This window comes from Stereum hirsutum (assembly GCF_000264905.1).
Source record: "Stereum hirsutum FP-91666 SS1 unplaced genomic scaffold STEHIscaffold_4, whole genome shotgun sequence".
NCBI classification, from domain to species: Eukaryota; Fungi; Basidiomycota; class Agaricomycetes; order Russulales; family Stereaceae; genus Stereum; species Stereum hirsutum.
Genome location: NW_006763134.1, coordinates 1,739,974 through 1,751,325, shown reverse-complemented (window position 1 = coordinate 1,751,325; position 11,352 = coordinate 1,739,974). Strand labels below are relative to the sequence as shown.

At 52.5% G+C, this 11,352-nt stretch overlaps 3 protein-coding genes across 3 annotated transcripts; all 3 read left to right on the top strand.

Moving 5' to 3' along the window:
* Positions 1-267: 267 nt before the first annotated feature.
* STEHIDRAFT_154846 (FKBP-like protein) lies at positions 268-1,049 on the top strand (the record flags this gene model as incomplete). Its single annotated transcript, XM_007301990.1, has 5 exons — positions 268-378; positions 516-611; positions 692-746; positions 805-845; positions 930-1,049. 5 exons carry the CDS (start codon positions 268-270, stop codon positions 1,047-1,049), a joined length of 423 nt encoding a protein of 140 aa, XP_007302052.1.
* Positions 1,050-1,780: 731 nt separating this feature from the next.
* STEHIDRAFT_76079 (HlyIII-domain-containing protein) lies at positions 1,781-5,446 on the top strand. Its single transcript, XM_007301554.1, has 8 exons — positions 1,781-2,144; positions 2,281-2,324; positions 2,412-2,429; positions 2,525-2,736; positions 2,977-3,019; positions 3,163-3,264; positions 4,589-4,796; positions 5,064-5,446. The coding sequence occupies exons 1-8, from the start codon at positions 1,975-1,977 to the stop codon at positions 5,236-5,238; spliced, it is 972 nt and encodes a 323-aa protein (XP_007301616.1). The 5' UTR covers positions 1,781-1,974; the 3' UTR covers positions 5,239-5,446.
* A 773-nt stretch (positions 5,447-6,219) lies between these two features.
* On the top strand, positions 6,220-10,232 carry STEHIDRAFT_138215 (cytochrome P450). Its single transcript, XM_007301989.1, has 7 exons — positions 6,220-6,596; positions 6,709-6,807; positions 6,902-7,004; positions 7,147-7,235; positions 7,495-7,788; positions 7,992-8,040; positions 8,251-10,232. Exons 1-7 carry the CDS (start codon positions 6,315-6,317, stop codon positions 9,123-9,125), a joined length of 1,791 nt encoding a protein of 596 aa, XP_007302051.1. The 5' UTR covers positions 6,220-6,314; the 3' UTR covers positions 9,126-10,232.
* The last annotated feature ends 1,120 nt before the right edge of the window (positions 10,233-11,352 follow it).

Below are 11,352 nucleotides of genomic sequence, written 5' to 3'. Positions count from 1 at the left end.
ATCAGTGGGCACGCATTATCCTGGCCGGACAATGAAGTGTGGCAACACCGCCAGATAGTCAGTAAAGAACAGAAGAAACAAAGAGATTAGAGGAGAGACCATGCTGTGGAGGAAGGAAGGAAAGGACGTGCGGGGACGAAAGGACACTTTCGCAATAGGCATGCGTACTTGTTTGTTCTTGTTAGAATCCAAAGCCTCCGGAAGTATCGGGCCGTCGCGCAACGTTCGGGTGTCGTGACCATCACGGCGCTCGAAACTCAAACCACCATGGCGAAGAAAGCTGCAGAGAAGAAAGCCACAGACGGTAAGAAGGCTGGAGATAAGAAAGGCGGAAAGGGTGCTGGAGCAGCTGAAGATGGGGCCGAGAAGGGTGGAAAGGTAGGCGTTTTGTTAATCTGACTACCAGCTTCAAGTGGGGCGTACGCCGCGTGGCGTCTTGGGGACTACAAACCGCGTATCGCCACCTCGAACGATGTAGGATGCTCATGAGACTCGACACATTGTTATTATATTAGGGAAAGAGCGGTTTGAAGCCTGCAACCGCTATAAATGTACGCCATATCCTGTGCGAGAAGCACTCGAGAGCCACAGAGGCGTTGGAAAAGATCCAGGTACGAGTCTTCCTCTGGGGCTCTTGCTTGGCCTGTCTCTTGCGCTCTCTTCGTCTCATATTTTGCGATGATGTATTTAGGGCGGCGAGCGATTCGACAAGGTCGCTCAGGAGTACTCAGAGGATAAGGCCAAAGGTTGACCGACAATCTGATCACTGACTGTCTCCCACTCACAATTTTCTGTGCGCAACAGCTGGTGGAAGCTTGGGTTGGATGACACGAGGATCGATGGTGGTATGTCGCAGAATATTCAATTTCTTCAATACACAGTTTCGCTGACAAGACGCTTTCTCTCATCCCCGTCTGTTGTGTACGTAGGGGCCCTTCCAAGAAGCCGCCTTCGCCCTGCAGCCGTCGACTGTGGACAAACCCGTGATGTCTTCTCTCGTGAAGACGACTCATGGATACCATATTATTATGGTTGAAGGTCGAAGATGATCCAGAGTGAGATTTCTCTCCAAATCGTGCCATGCTCTGTTAATCTAGTCGTTTTTCTATCCTGCTGCTGTCATTGTGCTACTTGTACCCTGTATCAAGTCTCTCGCTAACGTCTGCCGTACACATTGCGATGCCTCTTTCACTCCGATTCTTTGCCTCGCTCTCGATACTTTTCCGCCAAGCTCGAACTGCTCAACCATCTTGACATCTTCGCCCTCAAATTCAGCGGGGACATCGGTTGAGGTCTAGAGCATGAGGATGGCGAATGGGACCATACAAACGACAACCTTGTTCCTTTTCCGTACCCAACGGCCTTTACGAACCTGCGGGTGTACGGAACAGCAATATATCAAGAGACGCCACACACCACTAACTTGCAGGTCTCGAAATCGACCGCCGGCAAAGAAGAGGTGTCCTGGGTCCTCATCACATCACCCTGGGCTAAACAATCATAACGTCACCTTATATCGAAGGTCAGGAAGGGTCGCTGGAGGTGCTCGAACTCGTGGAAGGACTTCGTTCGCGAGGAAAGCTTGCTTAGCCGCAAATTGGCCTCAGAAGAGTTAACCGAGAGTCCGAGCGCTCCGCTGCCACGTGCGCCTGTGGCTCCGAACCCGGAGCCGACGAGAACCAAGAGAATCAGATGTTGTTGGAACACGACGCGTCCGCGCGTTCAGCATCATACAGCACGACGGACTCTCGGCTTCGACATCCACGTCGCCAACATTCGTGCACTGGAACGCAACCCACAAGCTAACCTAGCAAATCATTCACTTGGGATTCAGATCATATCACACTTGTCCGGAGCTACCGTAACGTCACTGCCAGCAGACGACTCCTATCGTAACCTCTGGCAACCTTTGGCAGTGACGGTATAGCAAACATCCTTCTACAATTGCTCGGTGCTACCCTCGTATCTATAGTGATGACTTCCGTTCGTCAACGAATCACACAGCCCGTCTCTACTCCACAGAGTGATGCGAATAATGCCGTCGAACTATACCCAAAGTCACGTTCGAATTCTTTGACTTTGAAGTGGTCCGAAATTCCGGAATGGATGCAAGACAACGAGTACATTACATCAGGGTATAGACGGTCAGTAGATTTCCTGTCAAATCCTTTCTGAGGATAGAGGCACCATCATAATGGAACATATGCCCTAGGGCCTTTCGTGTCCAGTGTGGCCCAAGAAAAGCTCAGAGCTGACGTCCAACCTGCCACTCTGACACAGGGAGCTGAAAACGTTCAAGGCGTGTGCATGGTCCGTGATTGGTTGTAAGTCATACAATTCACGGTCTTCTCTGCCCCTCGTTCTCAAAATCGTCACCTCATTCTCATGGATCCTATGCATAAACTTCGTAGACCTGCATAACGAGACCGGTAAGTCACAGCCAACGCCATCCTCTGAAGATCCTTTCAGAACTCTACTGCTACCCTACTGAACCTTGAACGACTGACTGACAAAAACGTTGTAGTAAACATCCACAGTCATCTCCAACCAGCTCTTCTTTTCATCTACTTCCTCGCCACACATCACCTCCACCTTTTCCCCGACGCAGACACGACGCCGGGGTACACGACGGCCGGATGGACCGACTACGCCATGATGACCGTGTTCCTCGCCTCCGCGGTGTTCTGCCTCTTCAACAGCGCTTTCTACCATGCGGTAGGGGCGCATTCTCTTGCCGTGCGTTTATTTCTATTTCTATCTTTATGCACCTTTTTCTGGAAATCGCCTCCGTCTTACTGTGCGCTGTGCTAAAATCTCGATTGTCGATTGTTTATTGACGGTCCCGCGTATTCATTCTTGTTGCCTCTCGGTGCCGAACCAACGCGTGTTGATGCTGCACGCTTTTGGCCTGGCGTTTGTACGGTTGTAATATGGCACGGGGCTGCCTCTGTGTGTATTTTGTCGTTGGACTTGTAGGTTTCCACACGCTGTCATGCGCTTGACTACGCTGGCATCATAGGTGTGCTTTTTTCTTTGCGCCGTCCTATATCCCCCCTGTGCCGCAATACTGACCCTTCCATTGCCAACCCCCCAAAATCCCAAAATCACGCCACGACGAAATTCGAAAATATCGTCACGATGTGATGCGGACCCGAAAAACAGTCCTCACCGTAGGGTCGTTCTATCCATGCATTTACTATGCGTTTTACTGCGAGCCGGTTTACCAAGTGGTGTACCTCAGCACTATTACCATCGCGGGCTGCGGTGAGTGTCCCCTTTGAATTCTGATTAAAACTCCTTTATGCGAATCGAGGTGAGCTTGCGTGGCCCCGCGGCATCTACATATGTGTGTGCGTGTACAGCCTAGGCGCGGCACAAGTCGCTGTTTTTATGGTGGTTCCATGGTATACGAGAAATACAGGGGTGTACCGTCCATGCCTGAACGGGTGCATACGAAACTGTCATTGTGCAGCTTTCATGGGACACCGCATGGGTCATGGCTGGCCAACGTGCAAGTGCACCCAAATATTCATGCTTCACGCTTCATGGTTCATGGTCCGGTCCTGGCAGGCACTGCATCCGGTGCGATCTTACGGAGCTTCATGCCTGTGGTTTTGTCCTCGCATGTTCCGTATAGCGGGCGGGATAGAGGGTCCACGGGGTCTCGGGTGGTGGACGATGAGTGGAAGCTTAGCTTCCGTAGTCAAAAATCTGACGACGTATGTAAACGCACTGGCATGAAGTATCGTCTCCTCCGTGCCGCGACGCCACCACACCACCACCACCACTACTTTGAATTTCTGCATTTCATTGGAGTCTATTGACTGTGCAGCAGTACTTATTGTGGCGTGACATGGCGTGGCGTCGTGCTTTTTTCTGCGGTCGGGTGCTGAAGCTGAGCCTACGTGCTGACTGTTTTTTTCGGTTTCATTTCTTATAATCACCACCCCGGATCCGAAATGATCTTGTATATACGATGAATACCGTCTCCACTGCGCCAACTGCGCCACCGCCACGAAAACGAAATTTACGATTTGAACCGCCAACCACCGACGCCGGACGAACTCAACTCTCTACTGCCACTCCATTCCGTGGAACGTCGTCACAATTATGGATCGCTTCTCCGCCGAAACATTTTCTCCACGTTCACCGCCCGCCACCCGCCCTCCATGACGTGGTCACGATCTATGGAACCACTGACCACGAATAACTTCCCCACCATCTCATGAAACTTTGCCATGGATCGCAACCGGCCTACTTCCGAAACATTTTTTTTCGTGACCTTTGACTTTCACCGCCCGTTGCCCCATGACCCTGTAACGCCGGTGCATCACGCCTTGGACCACCGAACGACGAATGGACCCCCCACTGCCACGAATTCTGGATCGCGACCGTCGGGTGCTCTACTACGGGAATTACTTTTTCTTCTCCACAACGCACCACCCGCCGCGATCGGGATCACCACGACCACGACCACGACGAACACCGACACTAACACTACCACTACTATCGCAAATGAATGAAATCCTGATCGGCCGGCCGCCTCAACAATAAAATAACCAACCAACACGGAATCTCGGCACCACAGGAGCAGCCTACATCGTCCTCAACCCCACCTACGCCACCCCCTCCCACCGCGGCGCACGCACGGGCGTGTTCATCGGGCTTGGGCTATGCAGTGTGTTGCCCGTGTCGCATGCGTTGGTGGCGCATGGGTTTGGCACGTTGTGTAGAGAGATGGGGTTTGGGTGGTTGGTGGGCAGTGGGGGGTTGTATATTGGGGGGGCGTTGATTTAGTGAGTCATCCCTGTTATTTTGAGTGTTTATTTTTTTTTGGAGAGTTGGAGACTGTGTGTGTTTTTTTGAGGGGAGTGGGGAGTTACGATCGGTTGGTCCCGCCCCCGGGTCTCTAGATCGAGCTGCGTGCTTTCCCGCTTTCATTACTTACAGTGTCACGCATCGCTTTCCATTCTCCTAATGTTGCTTGCGTTTCCGTAGTGAGATTGCTGATCGATTTTCTTTTCTTTGCAATACATCGGGATATGACGACGAAAAACGAGCAGCGCGAACAGAATTCCAGAACGTCTCGCGCCGGGAAGATTCGACCTGTTCTTCGCGTCGCACCAGATCTTTCACGCCTGCGTCGTGCTGGCGGCGCTGGCGCACTACAAGTGTGTGTTGACCGCGTTTGAGCACTGGCATGCCGTGCGTGGCGGGGCGTGTAAGGTGACTTCATGACCGACGACGGTCGTGAAATTTTTTCGGATTTATCCTTCGATGGAGGGGAATTGGTATAGAATTTAGAAGGATGAGAAGGACGGGATGGTAGTAGGGTAGCATATTGACATGCCTGTCACACGGAAATGGGAAGTGGGATGCTGGAATGGAGTGGCTAAAAAGGGCGGCTGCAAAGCGGAGTACGGGTTAGGCAGGCGCAAGGATTAATCGGGCGCATGCTGTATGTAAAAGAATTGTTTGTGTGCTGCCCGACCGCTGCACGTCCGCGGTGGTAGTAACTGTGACGTTCGCTGAGGATGTTCGCCGTCCGTTCCATCAATTGTCAGTTGGTGGCCATGGTATCGCAGCTGGTTCTTGGACCGGTGGACGGGAAGGTTCGTTGACGGTAGGGAGCCCGGAAATAGCGATGACGGTCTGTGCAAGTTGCGCAAAAGCTAGAGAGCTTCGCGGAGCTCCTGGCGCAGATCAGCGAGGCCGTTCGATGAGTTCATGAATGTTAAAAGCTGAAGAGGGAATGCCCTCTGCCGCGTGAGGGTGGCAGTTTCTGTCATAGGACGGCTTGAGGTTGCGGCGATCTGTGTCGGGCACGATGGAGCAGCGGTGCCGTTAGTGAGCGGTTCATTTATTTTATGTAACGTCAAAGCGCTCGTTGGCTGGCTGCATCGGGTGCGAGCATCTGGGATCGGGGCCAGCGGAGGAGTCAGCGGACGGCGACGCCGAGCTGTCATTGCGCTGACTGCACTCGCGGGTCCGCTGGGCAGCACGTGGCTAACGGCGTGTGCGAGGGACGGCTCTGCTCTACACTTTCAGGGCGACCTGCGTATCTTCGCTTTCGAGATTTTCCGAAAGTCCTCAGCCAGGATGCGGACGGTCCCAAGGGTCCGCTTCAGTCTTACGAAATCGGGAAACCGTCCACAAAATACTTATGGCTATCACCCTCCCCCACATCCCCTTCTTCCCCCTTTCTCCATTTTCTTTCACGGCATCCGGCGTTTCATGTCGATAACTGGCAACGATATATATAAGTGCGAACGAACATACCGTCCACTTTGTTCATCCCCGGTCTCTTGCTTGACATGTATCCCGTCGGCGTAGGCTCCTCCTTTTATCTCCTCTTGCACTCTCTTCATCTGCCCTGGTCATTCCCATACTCCCTCGCCTGCCCCCTCATCTCCCTCGTCGCCCTTCTCTGTCTTTCGCTCAGGGTCAAGAGACCGAGCAAACCAAACACCGCTCCAGTCACCCTCCCCGGCCTTCGCATTTTTTCAATCCTGCCCTTTTTCGGCCAACGTCATGACTTTCTGAGCCATGGGTTCCGTGTGACAGGACAGAATGTCTTTCAATTCAATCTCTTGCGCGTACGTTGCTCTCTCAATACACTCCGGCCACCCCTACACGCCCGACACACCGTCACCTTCCCATGTCATTATTGATCCAGAGAGTATCTCGCTCACCCTCTCACGTCATCAGAACCCGGTACTGGTGGTCTCTGGAGAGAAAGGCAGGAGAGATTTCTTCAATGCCAAGGGACTGGACCTCCAGGAGGGCTTCAGAGTCCTCTCGGGTGCAGTGCGTATTTCCCCCCCTCGTGCCCGTATTTCGCTCAAACAAACCACCCAAATCTCACAATCCCCCACTCCACCCACGTACCCCTCGTCCGCAGCTCCCATTTGTGACGGGCATAACCTCCGACCTTCGTCAAAAGAGGATAAACCAAATATACAAGCGGCTGGGTTCCGCACAACACACCGAACGCCTTGAGAACCGTACGTGTGCCCTTCCTTCCTCGTGCAATCAATTCAGTGTGATATCTACACTCTACACGCACCGCGGCATGCGCTCATTCCTTGCCTTTTGATCCATGCAACTCACCGACCCGTTTGTCCGTCCGTTACGCCCGTCCTAAAGTGATACCCGCTATTTTGGGCGATTGTCGGAACATCATGGATTCCTGGGGCAAGTCAGGCTCTTTTGACCCGTTTAACACTGTGTACGAGGTACGTCCGTCTTCTTTCTTCCGTACATACCGACCCTCGTTCCTCACTCACCGCGGCCTCCTCGTTCTTTTGCCTCCCTCCTGCGTGCGCCACCTCATCGCCACCCATACACTCTGCTTGCTCCATCCTGCCGTTTCCTCTCATGAAAACCACACATGCACGACGCATTGCACACTATCTATCATCATTACTTATTACTCATTACCACCACCATCATTCACCGCCTCCACATAACACATAACACACAACATGTACACAGGTCGTCTTCCAAACCACCGTCCGCGCCCTTACGTGCTCCGAAATAGCCAACGACCCACTCGTCGTCGCCCGTCTCCGAAAACTGTACGACCAAGTCGACCGGGGGACTACGCCCGCGACGGTACTCTTCCCCTGGTTTCCAAGCCCCGCGATGATCAGGAAAGCGTCGGCGACGAAGCAGATTTACGATATCGTCGTGAAGGCTGTCAATGTGAGGAAACAGAACGGGGTGATGCAGGACGATAGTTTGCAGATGCTGCTCAATGAGGGAGATGACCATGCTATGATCGTTGGGGTAGGTCAAAATTTCATTGCTATTTTACGCCTTCCATTCTCCTGCCCATTCCATTCTCTGTCCTCCTTCCTATCCACTGCAGCACAGCCCACAACGCGACTCGTTCACCCTTTCACTTCACACCGGCTCTTGTTCACGACACATTAACTGACTTTGAATTGCTCTCCATCTTATTCTCTAAACTCGCATCGCCTCATAAATAGTTCATTATGGGACTAGTGATCGCAGGCGCACGCTCAACAGGTACAATAGGTACGTCTTCTGTCCTCAGCCTTCTCTCCACCCTCTTGTCCACCGCCCTCTCGCCGCAGCCTGCCGTGTAACCCGCGCGCCCGCCGCAGGCGAAAGTTCTACCATTATAGGCACTGACGTGATGACCTTTTTTATTTTATTTTTACCTTTGCCGTTGCTCTATTCTTAACTTTTGTTCTTCGGCGCGCGCGATCACTCAACACCAATAAGCCTCGTGGCTGATCACTTTCCTCGGCTGTCATCCGACTTGGAGAATGAAAGCGCTGGAGGAGGTCCGAGGGCTGCTGCTGCTTGCCGCCACGCAGTCGCAGTCGACGCATGCAGGTGATAGCCCCCAAGTTGACTCATCACATTCGACTACCACTCCGAAGCCGAGGACGCCCTCCGAATCCGAATCTTATCCCTCCTCGAATCACCCGCGACAACCCGAACCCATCACCGTCCTTCCTCCACCCCTCCCATCCTCCTCCTCCTCCACCTCCTCCTCACCTCCTCCACCACGAACCCCGTCCTCAGCCTACACCGCCCTCTCCTCCATCCCCCTCTCCACCTGGGAATCCTCCACCCCCATCCTCGACTCCCTAATCCGCGAGACCCTCCGAATCGCGCAACCACACGTCGCGATGCGGCGCAACGTCGGGCCCGAGGTTTATATCGACGGGAAGGCGCTGCCCAGTGGCGCTTTTGCGGTTTATCCGTTTAGTGATGTGCATTTGAATGAGGGGATTTATGAGGAGCCGTGGAGGTTTGATCCGGGGAGGTGGGAGGGAGGCAAGGAGGGGGGGAAGGAGGGGAAGGAGAAGGGGGAGTTTGGGTATATTGGTTGGGGCGGAGGTCGCGTGAATTGCCTAGGAAAACGCCTGGCGCAATTGGAGATCAAGCTTATCGCGGCGATGTTCGTGCTCAGTTTCGACTTTACGATCGTCGACGCGACGGGGAAAGCGGCGGACCCACATCCGCGTCCGAATTGGAACGATATACTTGCGTGTCGACCGACGAACGGAGTGTTTGCGCTCAGATATGAGAGCGCAGGTGCTGATGCTGGTGGTCAAGGCAAGCCCGGAAGCGGGGAGTCGTCGGTCTAGATTCGTGGGACTGACCGACTTTGGGCCATGGGTATGCGCGAACCACACGACTTTGCATAGCTGTGGAGGGTACATATCATGACCGTATCGTCTTACCAGCGAGCCTGCGAACGAGCGATACAGGACCGGAACACAATGCATTCGTCGTGCCTTGTGTGCCCGGGACGACGTAACATGACATGACATGATGGTGGGGTTTACGACAACCACTGTTCATGGCTGTGTTCGTGGTCGAACTCGTTTTCGGTTTCGTTCCTAGTTGTTTGCCCCTTGGATCATTCTTCCCCGTTATGTCAATGCGCAGCTCTCTTCTATCTTTTTTTTTTCTCATTACTTACTGCCACCCCTGACGTTGACCTTCACTTTTTGACTGTTATTGTTACTGTAATGGTGTCGTCGCTGATCTTGACTTTCGTAGACTTCTCTCTTCGGATTTCGGATTTGATTCGCATTCGGTCCACAAAGTATCTCATTCCCCATTTACCACTATTTTTCTCATCCCCATTTGCTCGCATCTATCTCAATCTCAATCTCCATCCCATCTCCATCTCAGCATTCATTTATTGACCTATTACTATGTTCCGAATCTCCTCTCTGCTACTCTCTATCATCTTGTCTTGTCTGCCTATGTCGCCGCTGTCCCATCGCCATCGACATTTAGCACGCCTCATTCTTATACTGCGTACCCAGTCTGCCGTTCCCTCTTTCTTGAAATCTCTCTCATCTCGGTATCCATGTTTCTCTCTTCTCTTTTCTCTTTCCCATTTTCGTTTATTCATCGGGTTTTCCCAGCAGCTTTGGCTTTAGGTTGTATGCCGTTGCTTCTATATTTATCCCTTTCTACCCCTTCAACTTTCTCATCCCACCTTACCCCTTCCCATCCCCTGCAATCCCATGGTTCACATTTTCCTGCTTCTTTTTTCTCCTCAATCTCTTCGCCCCCTGCTCCCATCTCGGCTACGTTGTTCACCGACCATCGTTTCTCACTCACTCTGAGTTTCTTGCTGTTCCGGTCGAGCCTCTACCACTACCACCACTACCACCAGCGCCGACCATCTTCCCAGATCAATCGCTTTCTCTGATCTGCCTATCCATCCATCCTATTTATCCCATCCACTCTATCCTATCGTACTCTCTATCTATCTCACCATTGACAGTTCTTCCATCCATCCAACCATCCGCCGCAGGTCGCACATTCGCTCGTCCCACTTGACGCTCACTCACTCACTCACTCACTCACTTGCATCTTTATTCTTACTCGTCCCCACCTCGCACTCACATTGCATATAAGTATCATAGACCGCCCTATATACATCCGTTTTTACTCGTCTTGGGTTCTGGTAGTATTAGAGATTCAGACTCTGATCGTCGTCGTCGTCGTCTCGTTTCGTTCCGTAGATTATAACACCAGAATTGTATTCCATCCTCCGGTCTGCATGGCCAGACTGTACTAGTCTCGAGCGATCATTCGGAGGGAACGAGGCGTGCCTTGTTACATAGTGACTCTGGACGGCAATGACTCGGACGAAGGAAGGAACGAGGCGGAAGGAACGTCGTTCAATGTACAACGTCGAGCGCTCAGTCTTGCCTCGTCCGATGATCCTTTGCAATTGAGGCCGAACCGGTTCGTGCATATCGATGAGTACGTAGGTACCACTGAGCGCTGCCTCGAGTTGCTTTGAACATACTGCCGTCGAAGGCTAAAAGTATCATCATGGTTGTTGACGCCGGGGGGTGACGAAGGTAAAGTGGCGATCCGTCGTATGTTTTGAGATACGACTGTCCGAGGTCCCTCTCTTCGGACACACTGTCACGGTATACGGAATGAGCTTATAGTACGCCATTGTCGTACTTGCTTGACATCATGTCCATGTCGGTAATGATTTCCGCATTGTGAGCCCGAGCACGCAGCTGTTCGAGACAGTGCTGCGTGTACGTATATTTTCTAGGGCGACGGTGACATATGTCCGATTTTTTTTCTTTCAGAGAAAGACGAAATCGCTCTGATAGTACGAAGGGTGCCCCGCTCCTCCACACGGACTTCAATAGCCCGCCCGCAACGGATGTCTAATGTCATAAAACTGCGCATCGGGCTGCACACGGTGCCTTACGATGAGGGAAGGCGGCCGCGCTGCGTCGTATGGTTGATCAATTCTATAATGGGGTGTTTACGCCGTCAGACCTCCAGGAACACTACATACGGAACACTTCGAGCTCTGACATATGA

Coding starts and splice junctions, on each gene's coding strand:
- STEHIDRAFT_76079 (XM_007301554.1), top strand. CDS start 1,975: ATGACTTCCGTTCGTCAACGAATCACACAGCCCGTCTCTACTCCACAG. Junction 2,737..2,976: donor TAGGGGCGCATTCTCTTGCC/GTGCGTTTATTT, acceptor TTGGACTTGTAG/GTTTCCACACGCTGTCATGC. Junction 3,020..3,162: donor TGACTACGCTGGCATCATAG/GTGTGCTTTTTT, acceptor CCCGAAAAACAG/TCCTCACCGTAGGGTCGTTC.
- STEHIDRAFT_138215 (XM_007301989.1), top strand. CDS start 6,315: ATGTATCCCGTCGGCGTAGGCTCCTCCTTTTATCTCCTCTTGCACTCT. Junction 6,597..6,708: donor TTCAATTCAATCTCTTGCGC/GTACGTTGCTCT, acceptor TCACGTCATCAG/AACCCGGTACTGGTGGTCTC. Junction 6,808..6,901: donor TCAGAGTCCTCTCGGGTGCA/GTGCGTATTTCC, acceptor CCTCGTCCGCAG/CTCCCATTTGTGACGGGCAT.